Source organism: Lipotes vexillifer, unplaced genomic scaffold (genome assembly GCF_000442215.2).
Source record: "Lipotes vexillifer unplaced genomic scaffold, Lipotes_vexillifer_v1.1 scaffold387, whole genome shotgun sequence".
Classification (NCBI taxonomy): Eukaryota; Metazoa; Chordata; class Mammalia; order Artiodactyla; family Lipotidae; genus Lipotes; species Lipotes vexillifer.
The window spans coordinates 2,607,532-2,624,535 of record NW_006795399.1 but is presented as its reverse complement, the minus strand read 5'-3'; the positions used below and the strand labels follow the sequence as shown (position 1 = coordinate 2,624,535).

Below are 17,004 nucleotides of genomic sequence, written 5' to 3'. Positions count from 1 at the left end.
GCCCCCCCCCCCCCCGACTCCCCCTGCCCCAGTCCTGGTCAGCTGAGTGTGGAAACAGAGGGATTTCTGCTGCTCTCATCGTCCATGGGCTTTCCAGGTATCTGCCTTTCATGGGAACCTCAACTTTCACCTTTAAATTGGTTGCCTCTATTCCACGTTCCAAGTAATCCCATTCCCAGTAACTTACACCCAGATTCCGTCTCTGTTAAGTGGGCTGCTGGGTTGGAGCTTGTGGAAATGGGAGAAGGGGTTTTTCATTTTCCCTCCTTTCCCTTTCCACCCACCAGGTCACACAACCTACAAGTAGGGAGCAGGAACAGAGAGAGAGCGCCTGCATGCCAATTCTAAGCTCTTCAGGATCAAAGTGAGCAAAAAGGAGGGCAAAAATCTCCCTTCCTTTTACAGAACTCAGTTCTCACCTGACGTGGGGGGAGGGGCGGCTTGTTTCTGTGATCTTGGGAGCAGTATAGGAGAACCAAGACTGACGCTCGGCTCGGGTGATAATAAAGATATAGAAGCTTTCTTGCTCTTCAGTGGGTGCTGGAGTTTGAAAGATAAGAGGAAACAGAACATGAACTTGGGGGAGGAGTTGGGGGGTTGACCTCTGAGTGAGTGGAGATAATATAAGGTTGGAAAGGAACGGGAAGTAGGAGGCACTGATATTTGTCAAATGGGGACCCCCCACCCTGAGTCCTTTTCACCCTGGGGGCAGTGTCGTTCGTCCTGTCCAGAATGGCAGCCTGTGGAGGCACCTGCAAGAACAAAGTGACTGTCTCCAAGCCTGTGTGGGACTTCCTCAGCAAGGAGACCCCCGCCCGGCTGGCCCGGCTTCGGGAGGAGCACCGTGTGTCCATTCTCATAGACGGCGAGACTTCTGACATCTATGTCCTCCAGCTTTCCCCTCAGGGCCCTCCCCCAGCCCCTCCCAATGGGCTCTACCTGGCCCGGAAGGCTCTCAAGGGGCTGCTCAAAGAGGCAGAGAAAGAGCTGAAGAAAGCTCAGAGGCAGGGGGAGCTTATGGGCTGCCTGGCTTTGGGGGGTGGGGGGGAGCACCCTGAGCTGCACCGCCCAGGCCCGCCCCCTCTCCGAGCAGCCCCACTCCTGCCCCCAGGGGCACGGGGGCTGCCCCCCCCTCCTCCTCCCCTGCCCCCTCCTCTTCCCCCCCGCCTTCGGGAGGAGGCAGAAGAGCAGGAGAGCACCTGCCCCATCTGTCTGGGGGAGATCCAGAATGCCAAGACATTAGAGAAGTGCCGGCACTCATTCTGCGAGGGCTGCATCACCCGGGCCCTGCAGGTGAAAAAGGCCTGCCCCATGTGTGGCCGCTTCTATGGGCAGCTGGTGGGCAACCAGCCCCAGAATGGGCGGATGCTGGTCTCTAAGGATGCCACACTCCTACTACCCAGCTATGAGAAGTATGGCACCATCGTCATCCAGTACGTCTTCCCGCCCGGTGTCCAGGGGGTAAGAAGCCTATGCCCTGCCCTTACCCTTTGGTTTTCGCCGCGCTTGTTCTCTGACCTAGGAACACTGGGTGAGGGGGAGTATGTTTGTTAGATGTGATACAGTCTTGCTGTCTCCCGGTATGCCTTCCCACTCAAGTGCCCTGGAGCTAGAGGCCCCCTTGAAGCCTAGCTTTTCCATCCCCATGACCCCAAGGCACCTGTGGAAATCAGGTATGAGAGAAAGGAATTGAATTTTATTTCTTTGATGAACTTGGATGTTGACATCTATTCTTGGCAGAGGTGAAGTCTGTGGACATGGTGGCTCAGGTGCGGACAGGCACGGTGGGAAGGGTCTGACCCCCCTTAACAGTGCTGGGAGCGTTACTCCATTCCAGATTTATGAGAGGGAAAAACCTTGATGACAGTGGAAGGTTAAAATAGGAGCGGTCAAGAACCTAAAGGTGTCTTCCTGCTTGACAAAGAGTAATGTCCAGTTCGGGTTTGCAGAGTGATAGGGAAGCTCTGAAGGAGAGTAATAGAAAAATAGAACAGGTTAGACAGTGCAAGATGCATTGGGAGTGTTTTCAGGTGGAGAAGGGAAGGCTGAAAGACAAATTATTCTCAGTCTTCACATTTCTGCTGAGTTATCTGGAGAGTAAGGCCCAGCTATTTTTGAGAATTCATTTGTTGCTGAATTGAGGCTTGAGGGATCGGGACAGCAGAAAGAACCTCTTAATGATGAGGATTTTGTCTGGAAACAGGCTTCTGCTGCCCAGACCCTAGAGTTGCGCCTTCCCTGGAAGGCTGTCGCTGCCCCATCAGCATTAGCTGGGGGTGTACAGCCAGAAGGCTGGCCAGGATGACCCTTAAGATGCCCAGCTGCTCACTGCCCACTCTGCCTCCCCCGCCCCAGGCTGAACACCCAAACCCAGGAGTTCGGTATCCTGGCACCACACGGGTGGCCTACCTCCCGGACTGCCCTGAGGGCAACAAGGTGCTGACCCTGTTCCGCAAGGCATTTGACCAGCGTCTCACCTTCACTATCGGCACGTCCATGACCACAGGGAGACCGAATGTCATCACCTGGAACGACATCCACCACAAGACCAGCTGCACAGGGGGACCACAGCTGTGCGAAACGCCTTCTTCCCTTCCCTTGGCTCCACCCCTTCTCCCCATTTCTCTCTGGGAGCCTCCTAACTGGAGAGGACCACCCCCAAACTATTCAACCATATTCCCTGTCCCAGTTTCTCCTATAGTCATCCTGGTCCTAATGTGCCCAGCTTAACCTACAAAAATAAGCAGAATTGGGCTCAGTTATCTTGGGTTTGGATAATCTTAGGGAAGGTGGGGTGGGGCTAGAATGGGGCACCAGAATGAGGGTGAGCCTGGGGGTAATATGAGTAAGCCTGAATGGCTAACCCTGACCCTCATTTCTCTTTGCTCCCAGGTTTGGGTACCCGGACCCCACCTACCTGACCCGGGTGCAAGAGGAGCTGAGAGCCAAGGGCATCACCGATGACTGAAGGACATCCCCTTTGGGAGGCCCCTGCTGTTCTCCTTAAGTAGGACCCAGTGGGAGCCTCTGTTGTCTCTCCCTCTGACCCCCTCATCACTCAAGTAGGGGACTGTCTGACTGGGGAAGGGGTTCAGAGAAGGAGGGGCGATCCCTTCCCCAGTCCCCCACAGGCTGAGTGCTTCAGTGCAGTGTGAGCCACTCCCTTCTGGCAGAGTCTGATGTCCCAGGCTCTGCTCCCCTCCTCCCCATGTACATACTCCCAGTCTTCCTGCCCCCTCCATTGCCCTTGGCTTTTTCTGGTTTGTGATGTGCTCCAGTGACTAAGCTGAGAAAGGACCTGGGTGGAGAGGAGAGGGTCTCTTGATCCCCACCCCCCCACCATACTGCTCCACTGCTGAATTTCTGCTCGGGGAGGGGGGTCAGGCTGCTGTGAGCCCCCGTAGAGCCGGCCGCATATGTTCTTCAGAAACAATACCCCTTCTCCCTTGACCTTGTCCTTTCTCTCCTGTGTCTCTGTCTTTGTCAGTCTTTCTCCCACTCTTCTCTGCCCCCTAGAAGGAGCCTCCTTACCCTGTTCTGGAATCGCCGCCAGACTGTAGCTTTTAATTTAACAAAAATAAAGTAAAATATGCAACTCTCTATGCCACACCCGTTCTGTTCTGTGGGCCGGGGTAGGGGATGGGGGGCGGGGTGAGGAGCTGGACCTGCTGAGAGGGAGAAGGGGGTGGTGATCGGGAACTCCCTGGGCGCCTCCCCAGGCTCTCTGCCTCCAGAGGGCCTGGGAAAACGGCAGGTACTTAGTGGGCTCCAAGATAAAACTGCGAAGCCTTGGATCGTGCTTCGACAGCGGAGTCAGGATTAAGTGGGGTTTGTTGCTGAACTACAGTTGCAGAGAAAGGAACAACCCTACCCCCTTTTGAAAAGTTTGGCTGGGGTGGGAGTGAGGGCGGAGCCTGGCAGGGGGCGGATTCCGCGGCGGCAACTCCCCGGACGCACGCTGGCCTCAGAGCCCCCCAGCTTCCGTGCCCCCTCGGCTCTGAAACTTGGAGGAGGGTAGGGGTCCAGCATGAAGCCCCCGGACCGCCCCGCCCCTGGCCGCACCGACCGGATACTGGGGGTCATGGGGGGCATGCTGCGCGCATGCGCCCTACCCGGGCAGGAGGGGGTAAGAAAGGGGGACCACGGTGGGGTCGGGGGTCTTTAGGGGGCTTCAGGATGGCTGCACCCCACAACTCAATTTACCCGCAAACAAGAATTCTTCGGGGGTAGTCGCAGGAATCCAAAAGTTCCATTAAGAGGATCATAGGCACGTTCTTGGGTAAACCGCTCCCTCCACCCCAGCCTTGGCGAAGACCCTTTTATAACAAAGTGGATTTTGACAGGAGGGAGAAGGGGAAGCGGGAGGTCTAGGCTGGGCGTGGAGGGCGGGTTTCTTACGATCACTCTGTCCCCGCAGCCCCCGAAGAGAAGCCCCCTAGGGCTGGGGGGGACCGAGCCAGAATCTAACTGTATGGAGGGGAATCAGAGAGGGGAGCGCGAACGCGAGGTCCCCGCCTGGGCTCCGCTGCCCGGTAAGAAGCTAGGGGTGGGGTGGGGCACAGTTTGCCATCCTGCGCAAAGTGGCGAATTAAAAAATATGCTGCTTGTATTAGTATAAAGGTTCGCATCTAATTTGCATGAGACCCATGTAGGCGCTGAGACCTCCACGCTTCTTCTCGCCCTCTAGCCTGCTGTGTCCCCCACCTCAGCGGGTCCCGAGCCCCCGCTGGCGTAGTGTCCCCGCGCCCCACCCCTGGCCCTTCGCCAGCCGAGTCTCCAGGACTTCTCCTTAATTGGTGATTAGACTCAGCTGGAGTCCCGGGGCCTGGAGGAAAGAAGGGTCCGGCGAGAGGGCGGCACCCAGGCTGTGTTCCCCACAAAGAGCTCCCCATTCACGCATCCCCTACTGGGGGACATTGCCCACCCCTGCGCGCCTAGAGACAGCCCCAACCCCAGGACCTCTTCGCACAGGCTAAGGCCCCATCCGCCGCGCCCTTCTCCGCCGCAGAGGCCGAGGGGCGACCCTAGCCGACCCCGCCGCCGGGCTTAACCCCCACGCCACTGCTCCGCAGTCGGAGCCGGAGATGCGGGAGGGAGGGGGAACCCGGGGCTGGGGAGCCCAGGCTAGAGAGGAGGGGCGGAGGCGCTGGGGACTTGGGAGTGGGTACGAGGTGGTGCCTGGGGGAGGGGAATTGGGGCGGGAACCCAGCACTGGCTGAAGGGGGAAAGCGAGGGAGAAGGCGGAGCTGGGCCGCAGAGGCCCCTCCCCGCGGCGACCCGGCGGCGGGGCCTGTTATTCTGCTCGCCGCTCGGCGGGGACCCGCGCAGCACCAGTGACTCGGGGAGTCGGCCCCCAATCCGGGAGGCCGGAGACGGAGCTGGAGCGGCTGCCGCATCCCGGCCCAGCCTCCTCCACCATCCCTCCCCTTCCCGCTGGACATCTGGACCCTGGGCCCCGCACCGACTGGGTTCCGGAAACCCTCCCCGCCCAGCTCGGCGGCCCGGCCCCGCGCCGCCCTCTCTGCAGAGTCCCCAGCCCTTTTCCAGACCAGACTTCCGCCTACCCCTGGACCCCCCCTTCCTATTCCCTCCCTCCCCCCCTCCCCCAGCCTGGAGCGGGGTAGGAGGGAGGGGGGGTGTGCGCCCTGCGCCGTCCCCGCCCCCCGTGGTTCCCCCTGCATGGCCCGCCCGGGTCGGGGGTGTGGGGGGGCCAGGGCGCCATGCGGGGGGGGCAAAAGGGGGGTCGCTGTGCCTGTCCCCGCGTGATCCGAAAAGTGCTGGCAAAATGCGTCTGCTGCTTCGCCCGGGGGGGACATGGTGAGTGTAAGGTCGCGAGGGCCCAGTGTTGAGTGGGGGGCGGGCTGAGGGTTCAGGACTTGTGTCTGTCCCGGCCCTAGGGATTTAGAGGCTGGAGACTATACCTGTGTTTTCCAGGAAGGTGACCTAATAGATGATCTCTAAGATCCCCTCTTGCCTTCAAATTTCTAACAGTTAAAGTTAAGGAAATTGGGGAAGGGGCAAGGGACTCCTCTCAACTGGGTATGAGAAAAACCCATCCACAATCCCCTTATGCCTAGGCCACATCTTCCCTGAAATCCTTTTGCTGAGAATCTACTTCAGATCTGAAGGACAGGGGGATGGAGGAATGAGGGATGAGGGGGGGTCTACCAGGGGCTTTTTCCCAAATCACAGCTCCTCTGTCCCTGAGCCCAGGCCACCGATAACACCGATGAGCTCTCCTCACTTGCCCCCTCTATTGGGTTTGTGCATGTGCTGGGAAGGTGGGCTGCAGAAGTCTTTTCTTTTTAGAGTGACTACTGCACTTGGTGGAGGAGGGGTCTGGGGGGTGGCAGATGGGCTCTTAAGCTCTTTTTCTCCCCCCTCACACCGCCCTTCTCAGAGAATGGTCTGTACCCATTGCAACGGGGAGGGTTGTAGGAGAGCAGATGGCCACCCCCAGCTTCCAGTGTCTTCCCAGATGGCTGCCCTCACCCCCATACTGGTGCCATGCTCAGATATGGAGGAAGCCCCACATGTAACTGGGGGTTCCAGGCCTAGGGAGCCAGGTGTTTTCTGTCCTTCGTCCCAAGGGTGTCCTGGTGAATTTTCTCTCCTGGCCAACTCCAGTGAGGATGGCAAGAAAGTGAGCCCTGAGGGAGAGGGGCTGAGCACCACAGAGCGGAGACTCTGGGAGCTCCCTAGGGACCCTGAATCTGGAGCTGAAGCAAAATTTATCACCCCCTTTCTCCCCCTACCCCACCCCCTTAGAATCCTATTCCATTGCTGGCAGTGAGGGGAGTATCTCGGCTTCAGCTGCCTCGGGTCTGGCTGCTCCCTCTGGCCCCAGCTCTGGCCTCAGCTCTGGGCCCTATTCCCCGGGACCCCCAGGGCCAGTCAGTGGCCTGAGAAGATGGTTGGATCATTCTAAACATTGTCTCAGTGTGGAAACTGAGGCAGAAGGTGGCCAGGCTGGACCATATGAGGTGAGGAGGGAGCACCAGAGAAGCATGTAGGACATCCATGAAGGGTGCTGGGAGAGGGCAGGTCGAGGGGGCCACTGGTCACTGGGGAGACACAGCTACTGTCCCTGGCCTTTGAGACTTGACCTCTGGCCCCCAGAACTGGATGCTGGAACCAGCTTTAGCCACAGGAGAGGAGCTGCCAGAACTGACCCTGCTGACCACATTGCTGAGGGGCCCTGGGGATAAGACGCAGGTATGAAGAAATGAGTCTGGCGTGGCTCCCCTCACCCAAGAGGCATCCATTTGCTTACTCTGGGATGTTCTTCCTTACAGCCACCTGAAGAGGAGACTTTTTCCCAAGCCCCTGAGAGTGAAGAGGACCAGAAGAAGGCTCTGGAGAGGAGTATGTAAGTGTCCACACACTCTCTCTCCCTGACCCCCGCAGTCGCACAACTTCCAGAGGATTGTCTCTCACATTTTAGATTTGAGACTTGCAATTTCCCCTGAGCTTGGCTGTGGTAATGAAGGGGCTTCTAGTCCAGGAGGGAGGGAGTGGCTAAACCTGTTCTCCTCCCAGGTACGTCCTGAGTGAACTGGTAGAGACAGAGAAAATGTACGTGGACGACTTGGGGCAGATTGTAAAGGTAGCTCCCTTTTCCCCTCCCAGCCCTGGCCCAGCCCTTGCCCTCTCGCCAGGGCTAATGTTAGGAGATGCCTTGTTGCTCCTCTGTCCCACCTTCCCAGTCTCCCCTACATCCTGGACTTCTTGGGGAGGGGAGGTTCCCACCAGGACTGGCTCCACACACTCATGTTCCCACCCAACCTTCCCACAGGGCTACATGGCCACCATGGCTGCTCAGGGGGTACCCGAGAATCTTCGAGGTCGTGACAGGATTGTGTTTGGGAACGTCCAGCAAATCTACGAGTGGCATCGAGAGTGAGTGATGGATCCCCGAGAGCGAGGGGAAGGGGCGTATGTCTGGTGGTCTCTGTATCCTACCCTCGGGCCCATTGTTGCCTGAGGAATGTTTGGAGAGACTTCGTGGGGAACACTACCAGGGCAGACAGCTCTGAGTTGCTTGGAGTAGGCGTATTTGACCAACCTTTTCCCTCCCTACCCCTCCAGCTATTTCCTGCAGGAGTTACAGAGGTGTTTGAAGGATCCTGATTGGCTGGCTCAGCTATTCATCAAACATGTGAGGCTTGAGAGAGTGGGGCCCAGGAGGGGAGGGGCTTGGGAGTGGGTCAGGGCTTTCTGGAGATGTGCCCTCTCTCCTCACTCACTCTACTCTTTCTTGAATTTTATTCCTGTTAGGAGCGCCGCCTGCATATGTACGTGGTGTACTGTCAGAATAAGCCCAAGTCAGAGCATGTGGTATCAGAATTTGGGGACAGCTATTTTGAGGTCAGTGGCTGAGATACCTTGGGGAAAGGGGGACAGAATCGTCGGCATGAGCAGGCTTTCCAGGCTGCAAAACCACCCCATCTGTCCCTGTCCCCAGGAGCTCCGGCAACAGCTGGGGCACCGCCTGCAGCTCAACGACCTCCTTATCAAACCAGTGCAGAGGATCATGAAATACCAGCTGCTGCTCAAGGTCGGGGCCACCTGTTCCCTGTGGGCGGGCACAGCTGGTTGGGATGGCCCTTTCCTCATTCCTCTCCCCAGGGTTCCTAAGGCTCCCCACCCAGACTTCCGGGGGGGCCCTCACCTGTGTCCTCAGGGGAGGATGTGAGGGCTTTTGAGGATATTCTCATAACCTCCCTGAGCATTTCTTCTCTGTGTCTTAGGATTTTCTCAAGTATTATAGTAGAGCTGGGATGGATACTGAAGAGCTGGAGGTGAGTACTCCCAGATCTCATAGGACACACCACACACACCTCATCTTCTTAGTCTCCTGGGTTCCTCCAGCTCCATGGGTGGTGAAGGGGAAGGCTGGTTGGCGATAGAGACATGGTCTGAAGACGCCTCTTTCCCAATGATGACAGTGCTCTTCTTTTCACTTGTGTCCCAGCAAGCTGTGGAGGTCATGTGCTTCGTACCCAAGCGCTGTAATGACATGATGACCCTGGGGAGACTGCGGGGGTTTGAGGTACAGGGATGGAGCAATGCTCTTCTGCCCCAGGCTGAGCACTCAGGAGATCCTTACAGGGAACTATGCTCTCCTGGGGCTGACAGGAGATGGTTGGTTGGGAGTGTCAGGGGAAGGAGGGAGGAGCAGAGAGTTGCCCCTTTTCTCTTATTGTTTATCTCAAAGGCCACTCTCCTTTGGTTTCAGGGCAAATTGACTGCTCAGGGGAAGCTCTTGGGCCAGGACACATTCTGGGTCACAGAGCCCGAGGCTGGGGGGCTGCTCTCTTCTCGGGGTCGAGAGAGACGTGTCTTCCTCTTTGAGCAAATCATCATCTTCAGCGAGGCCCTGGGAGGAGGAGTGAGAGGTGGAACGCAGCCTGGATATGTGTACAAAAGCAGCATCAAGGTGGGGAGGGTGTCCCAAGGGAGAGGTCTGACTGGGATAGGGGAGGCCTCTGAGAGGATGGTGGCCCCTCACATCCTCTTTGGACTTGTTGGAGGGGACAGGAACCAGAGAGGGCCTGAAGAACTTGGGGGCTACCTCTTATTTGCCAATCCAGGTGAGCTGCCTGGGACTGGAGGGGAACCTCCAAGGCGACCCTTGCCGCTTTGCACTGACCTCCAGAGGGCCAGAGGGTGGGATCCAGCGCTATGTCCTGCAGACTGCAGACCCTGCGGTCAGTCAGGCCTGGATCAAGCAAGTGGCTCAGATCCTGGAAAGCCAGCGGGACTTTCTCAATGGTAAAGCTCTCACCCTCCCTCCCCGACATCCCCCCTTGGTCCTTGGATCTCCTGAATCCCTCACCGCCCAGTCTCCAATCCCTGCCCTCACCCCAGCTTCTCCCCATCCCTCATCCTCACTTTTCCACTACTAGCTCAAGATTTAGTAACTCAGAATCCCCTAAAGCCTCAAGCGACTTACATTGGCCGACAGTCCTTGAGAGCAGAGCCCCTGGGAAAGGGCGTGTCTCTGCTGTAACCCTCCTTCTGTCCCTTTGTTTGCCCTAGCACTGCAGTCACCCATTGAGTACCAGAGACGGGAGAGCCAGACAAACAGCCTGGGACGGCCAGGAGGTCCTGGGGTGGGGAGCCCCGGGAGAATTCGGCCTGGAGATCGGGCCCAGGTCAGCACACACACGCCCATCAATGTCTCTCCTCCCTCCCTGCTGCTGTTTCCCAAAGGGCAGGTGGCCAGAGTCCCCCTGTCCCTGGACACACAGGTATGAGGAATGGAATTCCCTGGTTGTAAGGGCAGAATGGGGAGGTCCTCTCTTGTTCCAGGATCCCCAAACCTCCTTCCCCCGTATCATTCCTTTCTTCCACCACCTTCCTTTTGTCTGCCCCTTCCTACTTCCCATCTCTTGCCCTCCCCATCTCTTGCGCTCCCCCACTCCAGTTTAACCCTGAGAGAAGCTGATGGTCTCAGATAATCTAAGATGTCTGGCAAGAGGGGATGGCTTGACTAGGGCTTACACTGACAAGAGAGGAGTGAGGGTGGATTCCTGCACTTTTTTGATCCTCTGACTTGAGTCTCTCCTCAGGCCTCCAGTGACATCCCCCAGGCTCCTCATGACTCGCCTCCAGTTCCACCAATTCCAAACGCCCCTCCCTGCCAAGCCAGACTTGCCAAGCTGGATGAAGATGAGCTGTAACTGGTGAAGGCCATGGGGGTGGTGCTGACTCAGCCACTCTGTTCCCCCAGGAGCTTCAGGGCAATCCTTCTGGCAGTGCCCCAGAATTCCTCCCTCTTGGTGTATCTGGAGGGTGGGCAAGGCTGGGAGTGTCAGCTTGGAGGAGGGAACCTAGACTCAGAAAGACTTCTTTCTGCCCAAGGAATATAGGTTCCTTCAGCCCCCACCCCTATGCATGCATCACAGGTCCCCCCAAAAGGAGGAAATGTGGGTGGGTAGGAGGGCTGGGGCAAGGGCCAGACAGAAACTATTGGCTTTGTTTTTGATTTTGTTTTTTCTGTTTTTTGAGAATAAAGGTTTTGTTATATCACTAAAGCTGCTGTCTTGGCAGAGGGAAGGGGAAGCTGAAGTAGGGGTAAGTGGGGTAAAGGGGTATGGAAGAGATCAGCTGGCCCCTCAAATCAGTCATTTGAGGAGGGGTCTGGTGAAAGGTGTAGGGTGCGGGATGTAAGATAAAAGATGTCATTATCTTTGTCCCTCACCTGCGGTTGCAGCATCTCTCAGTCTAGACCTGGAGCTTAGGGCTACTGGAAAACCCTAGAACCTTGACGTATCCTCCCCTTTACCCAGTCCCTCTTTCCCTCCCCTCTGGTCTCTGTTCTAGACCCCACTGGAAAGCCCGCTGTGGAGTGACTTCCCACCATTCCCCCCAACACCCAGATCCTAAAGCTCCGAATGCCCAATGTACCTTTCTTTCCGGGGCCACCATGTTCAGCTGAGGGAGCATGGGGAGGTGAGAGGATGCTGGGGTCCTGTGGCCCCTTCTGGCCCTGGGTGTCCTTATTTTTGCTGTCTGGGAGGTTGTAAGGCATGTCCGTACTGAGCAGGAAGGGATTCTTCTTCAAGCCACAGACCCAAGAGCGGAGAGCCCAAAGGGGTCTTCACCCCTCCCAACTTCTGGGACAGCCCCTGGGACAGAGAGCCAAACGTGCAGAGACCCGTGTCCAGATGCCCTGTCCTGGGTCCTTGGGCATCGGTGTGTCCACTGTGTGCATCCGTCCCCTGGGCCCAGTCACGTGTGCTTGAGCTTCCTCAGCAGACAATAGACTGCTGGGGTGGGAGGGTGAGGAAGAGCTGGAGTCTCCCTGTGGGCCTGAGGTCTCTCTGGCCACAATGGCGGGAGGGACCTCTAAGGTGGAGGGGACAGGACGTACAGCCCAGATAAGACTTCTGGGGAACAATAGGAGGAATTGAAGAGGGGAGACCCACCCTCACTGTACCCCACCCCCAGGGCTTTGGGGTCAGGGACTGGGGAGGGCTGCTAAGGATTGGTGTGAATGGAGGAGGGGATGGGGCAAATAACAGAATTCTGGAGCTCAGAACCTTTGTATCTCTTTAGGGACCACAGGGGTACAATGAGGTGGGTGGGTGACCCTTTTGCACTTAATTTAGCCACATACGTGTTGTTGAGTGCCTACTTTGTGAATAGCACTGGGATGTAATAAACAGGGCTTCAGTGTTTTTGGCTTCTGAGAAATAAAATCAAAGTTCCCCGTCTGTCCAGTGTTCCGCCTGAGACCCTGAACTGGGAATTTAGGCCCAGCCACTCCCAGCAGAGGTGTGTGTGTGGCAGGGCGGTTCTCTATCCATCCGTATCCAATAGCAGCTGCTTCCCATCTAGATAGCTTGTGAAACAGCTGAGGCCAATGGAGCCCCTTACACTTTCTGGGGACAAGCTGCGCCCCATGAGGATTTGGGTCTGGGGTGGGGGGAAGGGAAGTTGGAACGCCGCTGAACTTTCTTGTGGGCAATGCAGCGGCCCTGGGAATGACCAGTAACCCTAGAGGAGTCAGCGTCTGTCTTCGCCCAAGGTGCAGATGCGGAAAGGAACCGGGAGCGAGAAGGCGGGAGTCAAAAGACCTAGGAGCGGTAAATAGTGGGTGTTGGGAGATGGGGCGCGTTTGTCTTTTGCCCTACCTCTCTGGCTCCTACCCCTTTCCACAGCCATCCCTCCCCCCATAGCAGGCTGCAGAGCGAGCGATCTGGCCAAGGATGTCTGGGGAAACGCCTAACGTAGAGACACCCCCTCCCCAAGGCGCAGCCGGCTCCTGACTGTAGAAGGTCCCCAAGAGAGGGCGCCCTCCGGGACGGGATTGGACCCTGCTTCGCGGAGGCGGGACTCGGGGCCCGCGGGCGGAGGGGTATTTAAGACTGGGAGGAGTTGGAGGCGGCAGAGGGCAAAATGAGTGGGCTACCCGGTGCCAGCACCTGCCCAGGTCCGGGAGAGGCCTCCGACCTTAAGTCCCCGCTGGGCGCCAAGTTCAGGGAACCTCTTACCGAGGCCCGGTTTCAGCAGCTCTTCGGAGACGCAGAACAGGAGCCCGAGCTACTCGCGGAGCCCCGCTGGTCGCGGCTGCGCGGGCTTTGGAGGCGGCGGGCCCGCGCCTGTTCCGGACCGGGGCCGTGGCCCCTGCTGCGGGCGCGGCTGCCCCCGCTGCGTTGGCTGCCCCACTACCGCTGGCGGGCCTGGCTGCTCGGGGATGCGGTGGCCGGAGTGACCGTGGGCATCGTGCACGTGCCCCAGGGTGAGCGGCGCCAGCAGCAGCCTGTCAGGGGCCCAAGCTCTAGAGAGCTTCGGGTTGGCGCGGGGCCTGGGAACCGGGAGCGAAGTGGTGGGTTAGTGTGGCTTGAGGGCTCAGCGACAGGGACCTGAGGACAAGTTCCGGGTAAGGACAGTGGAGCTCCATCAGATCCCCACCCCCAGCTCCCCTCATCTGTGCAATTCTGCGCGAAGTCTTGGACACGGTCCGGCTCAGGGAACTGGAGAGAGGCAGGACGCCTGCCCCCCAGGACGCGGCCGACACAGATCTCTGACCTTGTCCGCCCCACGACCTCCCATCGAGGCCCGTTAACCCCTCAGTCCCCTCATGTGGCGGGATTTAGAGTCCCCGGGCCAGCGTCTAAGAGTGCGGGAAGGGAAGGACAGTCCTGGAGGCTGGGCACCCTGCCCCCTAACCTACACACCGGAGACCTTTCCTTCCACTACTCCCCCAGGCATGGCTTTTGCCCTCCTGACCTCTGTGCCCCCAGTGTTCGGACTCTACACTTCTTTCTTTCCCGTCCTCATCTACACCTTGTTGGGTACTGGGAGACACCTGTCCACCGGTGAGTGACCCAGTGACTCCTCTCCTTCTCTGTGGGGTGGAAAGGACAGGGGTTTGAGGCTCCCGTTCTTGTAAGCTCCCTCGCCCTTATTCCCGTCTTCACGCCCCCCACCTTCCCTTCCGCCTCTACCGCTACACTGCCGTGAACCTCTGACCTAGACAGTGCTCGATGCGGGTGCTGAGTGGGTGCAAAGAGGCGGGAGTTTACTCGGACTTTTCCTCTCCATGAAATTTGGTTAAAATGAACGTCTCTACGACTTGGAAGAGAGGAGAGGAGATACTCTGTCGCCCAAAGGAGCAGGCAGTCCACAGGGCGTCTGCAGGAGGGGGCAGTGACGCAGCTGGGAGCAGTTTTTTCCCGGCGGGTGCTCCCTCCTTTCCTCCCTCACCGCTGGTTCCGGGCTGCTGCACCAGCTCTTGGCCCCAGAGTCTTCACCTGAGCAGCAAGCCTCCTAGGAGAGGGCGTCTGACGGCAGCGTCCTGGGCGGACAGCGCAAAGCCTGGGCTGTCGCCGCGCCCCAGGTGGCACAGCTGGTGATCTCTGCGTTTGTCCCCCGGCCCTAGGAACTTTCGCGGTACTCAGCCTTATGACGGGCTCGGCCGTGGAGCGGCTGGTGCCTGAACCCCTCGAGGGGAACCTGAGCGGCATCGAGAGGGAACAGCTGGATGCTCAGCGGGTTGGTGCGGCTGCGGCCATGGCCTTCGGGAGCGGGGCACTGATGGTGAGGGAGGACCTTGGGGGAGGACCCTGAGGGAATCCACGCTGGGGGCCCGGAGAATTGGGCCAAGGCAGAGGGAGGGACAAGTCTCCAGCACCGGTCTAGGCGGGAGAGGTGCGCGGACAAGCTGGTGCACTGCGCCGGGGCTGGTCTGCTCCTTCTCCAGGGGTGATGGCGCATCTTCTCCCCTGCAGCTGGGAATGTTCGCGCTGCAGCTCGGCGTCCTGGCCACCTTTTTGTCGGAGCCTGTAGTCAAGGCGCTGACCAGTGGGGCCGCCCTGCACGTGCTCGTGTCCCAACTGCCTAGCCTGTTGGGGTTGCCCCTCCCGCGTCAGATCGGCTGCTTCGCTCTCTTCAAGGTGAGGGTCGGAGAAGAGCGAAGAGGCTTCTAGCGGTCCCGGGAAGAGGGAAACCCGTAAAGAAAGGAAGCGGGGGCGAGTGGAGGGATAGTGTGTGACACGGGCGGAGAAAAGGTCAGAACCACGTGGCTGAATGAGGGTCGCTGAGGAGGTGGAAGCCCTGATGGGAGCCAGGAGAGGCCTCGCCTCAGTCTGGCGGGTCCGCGCTGGGGGCAGTCGACCCTGGCTGGCCCCAGGCCCTCTGCTCACTGCCCCTGCCCGTAGACGCTGGCCGCCGTGCTGACGGCGCTGCCGCGGAGCAGTCCCGCCGAACTGACCGTCTCGGCACTCAGCCTGGCGCTGCTCGTGCCCGTCAAGGAATTGAACGTGAGGTTCCGAGACAGGCTACCCACCCCGATCCCAGGGGAAATCGTCATGGTGAGGATGGGGTCCCAGCCCCGTGCACCGCACAGACCCTGCCCGTCCTGTAGGAACTGGCCGCAGCCGCCCCCTCATGGAGTGCAGAGAGGTCACAGATGAGAGGTCCTGCTTACACGTGTACTTTTTCAGGCCTCTTCCCAGAACACTTTGACCCTCGGGAATCCCCCACCCAAACGTCCCCCCTTCTCTCAAAAAGCCGGCTGTAGGCCTCTTAGAAAGCCTTCTTCCTCCTTACAGCGCCCCCTTGCGGTGTCGCTCACCACGGCACCTTCGCTCCCGTCTCTCCCTTCACCGGTCCCGCGCTGTGTAATTCACGGTTTATCCTCCTTCCCGCGTCCACCTACATTTCTCTCTCGCCCCAACTAAACAGGCTCTCCTCGTCTCCACAGACACCCCACATATCCCTTGATATAACCCAGCTTCCCTGCTTCGAATGGCTCGATTGTACCTCTTGATATCCACCATCCCTCATAGCAGCCCCCTCTTACTTCCTCCTGTCCATCTCTCTCCATAGCTCCAGGCATACATCACTCTTCTTTCCCATCCCCACTCTCCTTCACTCTAAACCAGTTGTTAGACACCCATCCCCAAAACACCCCAGCTACCCCAGTTGCTGGGCTCGTGCAACCACCTAATCCTGCGTTGCAATCCTCTCTCATATTGAGCTCCTTCCAGCGTCTGCCAGGGGCCCATCTCCTCCCATGCTCTAATTTGCTCTCTTTCCCAGGTGCTTCTGGCCTCCGTGCTCTGCTTCACCTCTTCCCTGGACACAAGATACAACATCCAGATAGTTGGATTGCTGCCCGGAGGGTAAGAGAGAATGAAAAGGCACCAGTTTTCTTTTCTCACAACTCTCCCACCCAACACCTTCCCCTGTCCTGCCCTATGCCATTTCCTCTCTCTTGCTCATATCCTTGTTATACCCAACCCCTCCTCACCAAGGATTCCTCTCTCTCTAGATTTCCCCAGCCTCTCCTCCCCAGCCTGGCTGAGCTGCCCAGGATTCTGGCCGACTCGTTGCCCATGGCACTGGTTACCTTTGCAGTGTCTGCCTCCCTGGCCTCCATCTATGCAGACAAGTACAGCTACACTATCGATTCCAACCAGGTGTGACTTTGAGTGAGGACCCCAACCTCATTCAGGGGACAGCCCCCTAATGTGATTCCCCCCTCCCAGCCATGCCTTCGTCTCCTCTTCATCTCATTGCATCCCTCCAGGAGCTCTTTGCACATGGTGTCTCCAACCTCATCTCCTCCCTCTTCTCTTGCTTTCCCAACTCGGCCACATTGGCCACAACCAGCCTACTAGTGGATGCTGGTGGGAACACACAGGTAAGAGCACGTCCTTGGGTGAGGAGAAGGGGGGAGAGGCATCCAGGTTGGGTGGTGGTGGAACAAGTGGAAGATTGGCAGATCCCCAGTTGGCAGCTCTATAGAGAAGGATGGAATTCTGTGAGGGAAGGTGAGTGAGGAGATGGGATTACCTGGGTAGGAGGTATAGAAGAGAAGAAAGGTCCATTAAGACCTCTGTAGGCTCTAGGCACTGAAAAAGTTTATGGTGCCCTATATGTAGTTCAAAATAAGAACAATACTAATCTGGAAAACAGATTTAAGAAACAAAATTCTGGTGTTTTTCCTTGTGAGGACATTTTCTTTTAAAAAGAAATATCACATATCAA

The 17,004-nt window shown here is 58.0% G+C and overlaps 3 protein-coding genes across 6 annotated transcripts in view; all 3 read left to right on the top strand.

Moving 5' to 3' along the window:
- Window positions 1-3,599, top strand: part of DTX3 (deltex E3 ubiquitin ligase 3) — a 5,197-nt gene extending 1,598 nt beyond the window's left edge. Inside the window, exons 2-6 of one of the 3 annotated variants that reach the window (XM_007467654.1) lie at window positions 33-97; window positions 288-364; window positions 732-1,461; window positions 2,356-2,573; window positions 2,893-3,599. In XM_007467654.1, coding sequence (XP_007467716.1) covers window positions 336-364; window positions 732-1,461; window positions 2,356-2,573; window positions 2,893-2,968 — 1,053 coding nt within the window. In that variant the 5' untranslated portion in view covers window positions 33-97; window positions 288-335 and the 3' untranslated portion in view covers window positions 2,969-3,599. Of the gene's footprint in view, window positions 1-32; window positions 98-287; window positions 365-712; window positions 1,462-2,355; window positions 2,574-2,892 lie in introns of all 3 variants that reach the window. The other 2 variants (XM_007467656.1, XM_007467655.1) reach the window with 2 other exon arrangements.
- A 378-nt stretch (window positions 3,600-3,977) lies between these two features.
- ARHGEF25 (Rho guanine nucleotide exchange factor 25) lies at window positions 3,978-11,035 on the top strand. Of its 2 annotated transcripts, XM_007467652.1 has the most exons (16): window positions 3,978-4,126; window positions 4,418-4,532; window positions 6,769-6,983; window positions 7,120-7,215; window positions 7,296-7,369; window positions 7,540-7,606; window positions 7,796-7,899; window positions 8,089-8,158; window positions 8,278-8,367; window positions 8,465-8,557; window positions 8,751-8,801; window positions 8,975-9,052; window positions 9,239-9,439; window positions 9,594-9,774; window positions 10,042-10,253; window positions 10,575-11,035. In XM_007467652.1, the coding sequence occupies exons 1-16, from the start codon at window positions 4,028-4,030 to the stop codon at window positions 10,683-10,685; spliced, it is 1,857 nt and encodes a 618-aa protein (XP_007467714.1). In that variant the 5' UTR covers window positions 3,978-4,027; the 3' UTR covers window positions 10,686-11,035. The 2 variants fall into 2 exon arrangements, with proteins under 2 accessions (XP_007467714.1, XP_007467715.1); XM_007467653.1 differs by lacking the exons at window positions 3,978-4,126; window positions 4,418-4,532 and adding an exon at window positions 5,296-5,817.
- Window positions 11,036-12,904: 1,869 nt separating this feature from the next.
- The window catches only part of SLC26A10P (Solute carrier family 26 member 10), a 7,031-nt gene continuing 2,931 nt past the window's right edge, over window positions 12,905-17,004 (top strand). The window contains exons 1-8 of the mRNA XM_007467648.1: window positions 12,905-13,249; window positions 13,719-13,829; window positions 14,393-14,550; window positions 14,742-14,906; window positions 15,171-15,323; window positions 16,054-16,136; window positions 16,286-16,433; window positions 16,544-16,657. Of these exons, the coding sequence (XP_007467710.1) occupies window positions 12,907-13,249; window positions 13,719-13,829; window positions 14,393-14,550; window positions 14,742-14,906; window positions 15,171-15,323; window positions 16,054-16,136; window positions 16,286-16,433; window positions 16,544-16,657 (1,275 nt within the window). The 5' untranslated portion in view covers window positions 12,905-12,906. The remainder of the gene's footprint in view (window positions 13,250-13,718; window positions 13,830-14,392; window positions 14,551-14,741; window positions 14,907-15,170; window positions 15,324-16,053; window positions 16,137-16,285; window positions 16,434-16,543; window positions 16,658-17,004) is intronic.

Coding starts and splice junctions, on each gene's coding strand:
- ARHGEF25 (XM_007467652.1), top strand. CDS start 4,028: ATGAAGCCCCCGGACCGCCCCGCCCCTGGCCGCACCGACCGGATACTG. Junction 6,984..7,119: donor GCCAGGCTGGACCATATGAG/GTGAGGAGGGAG, acceptor TCTGGCCCCCAG/AACTGGATGCTGGAACCAGC. Junction 8,558..8,750: donor AATACCAGCTGCTGCTCAAG/GTCGGGGCCACC, acceptor TCTGTGTCTTAG/GATTTTCTCAAGTATTATAG.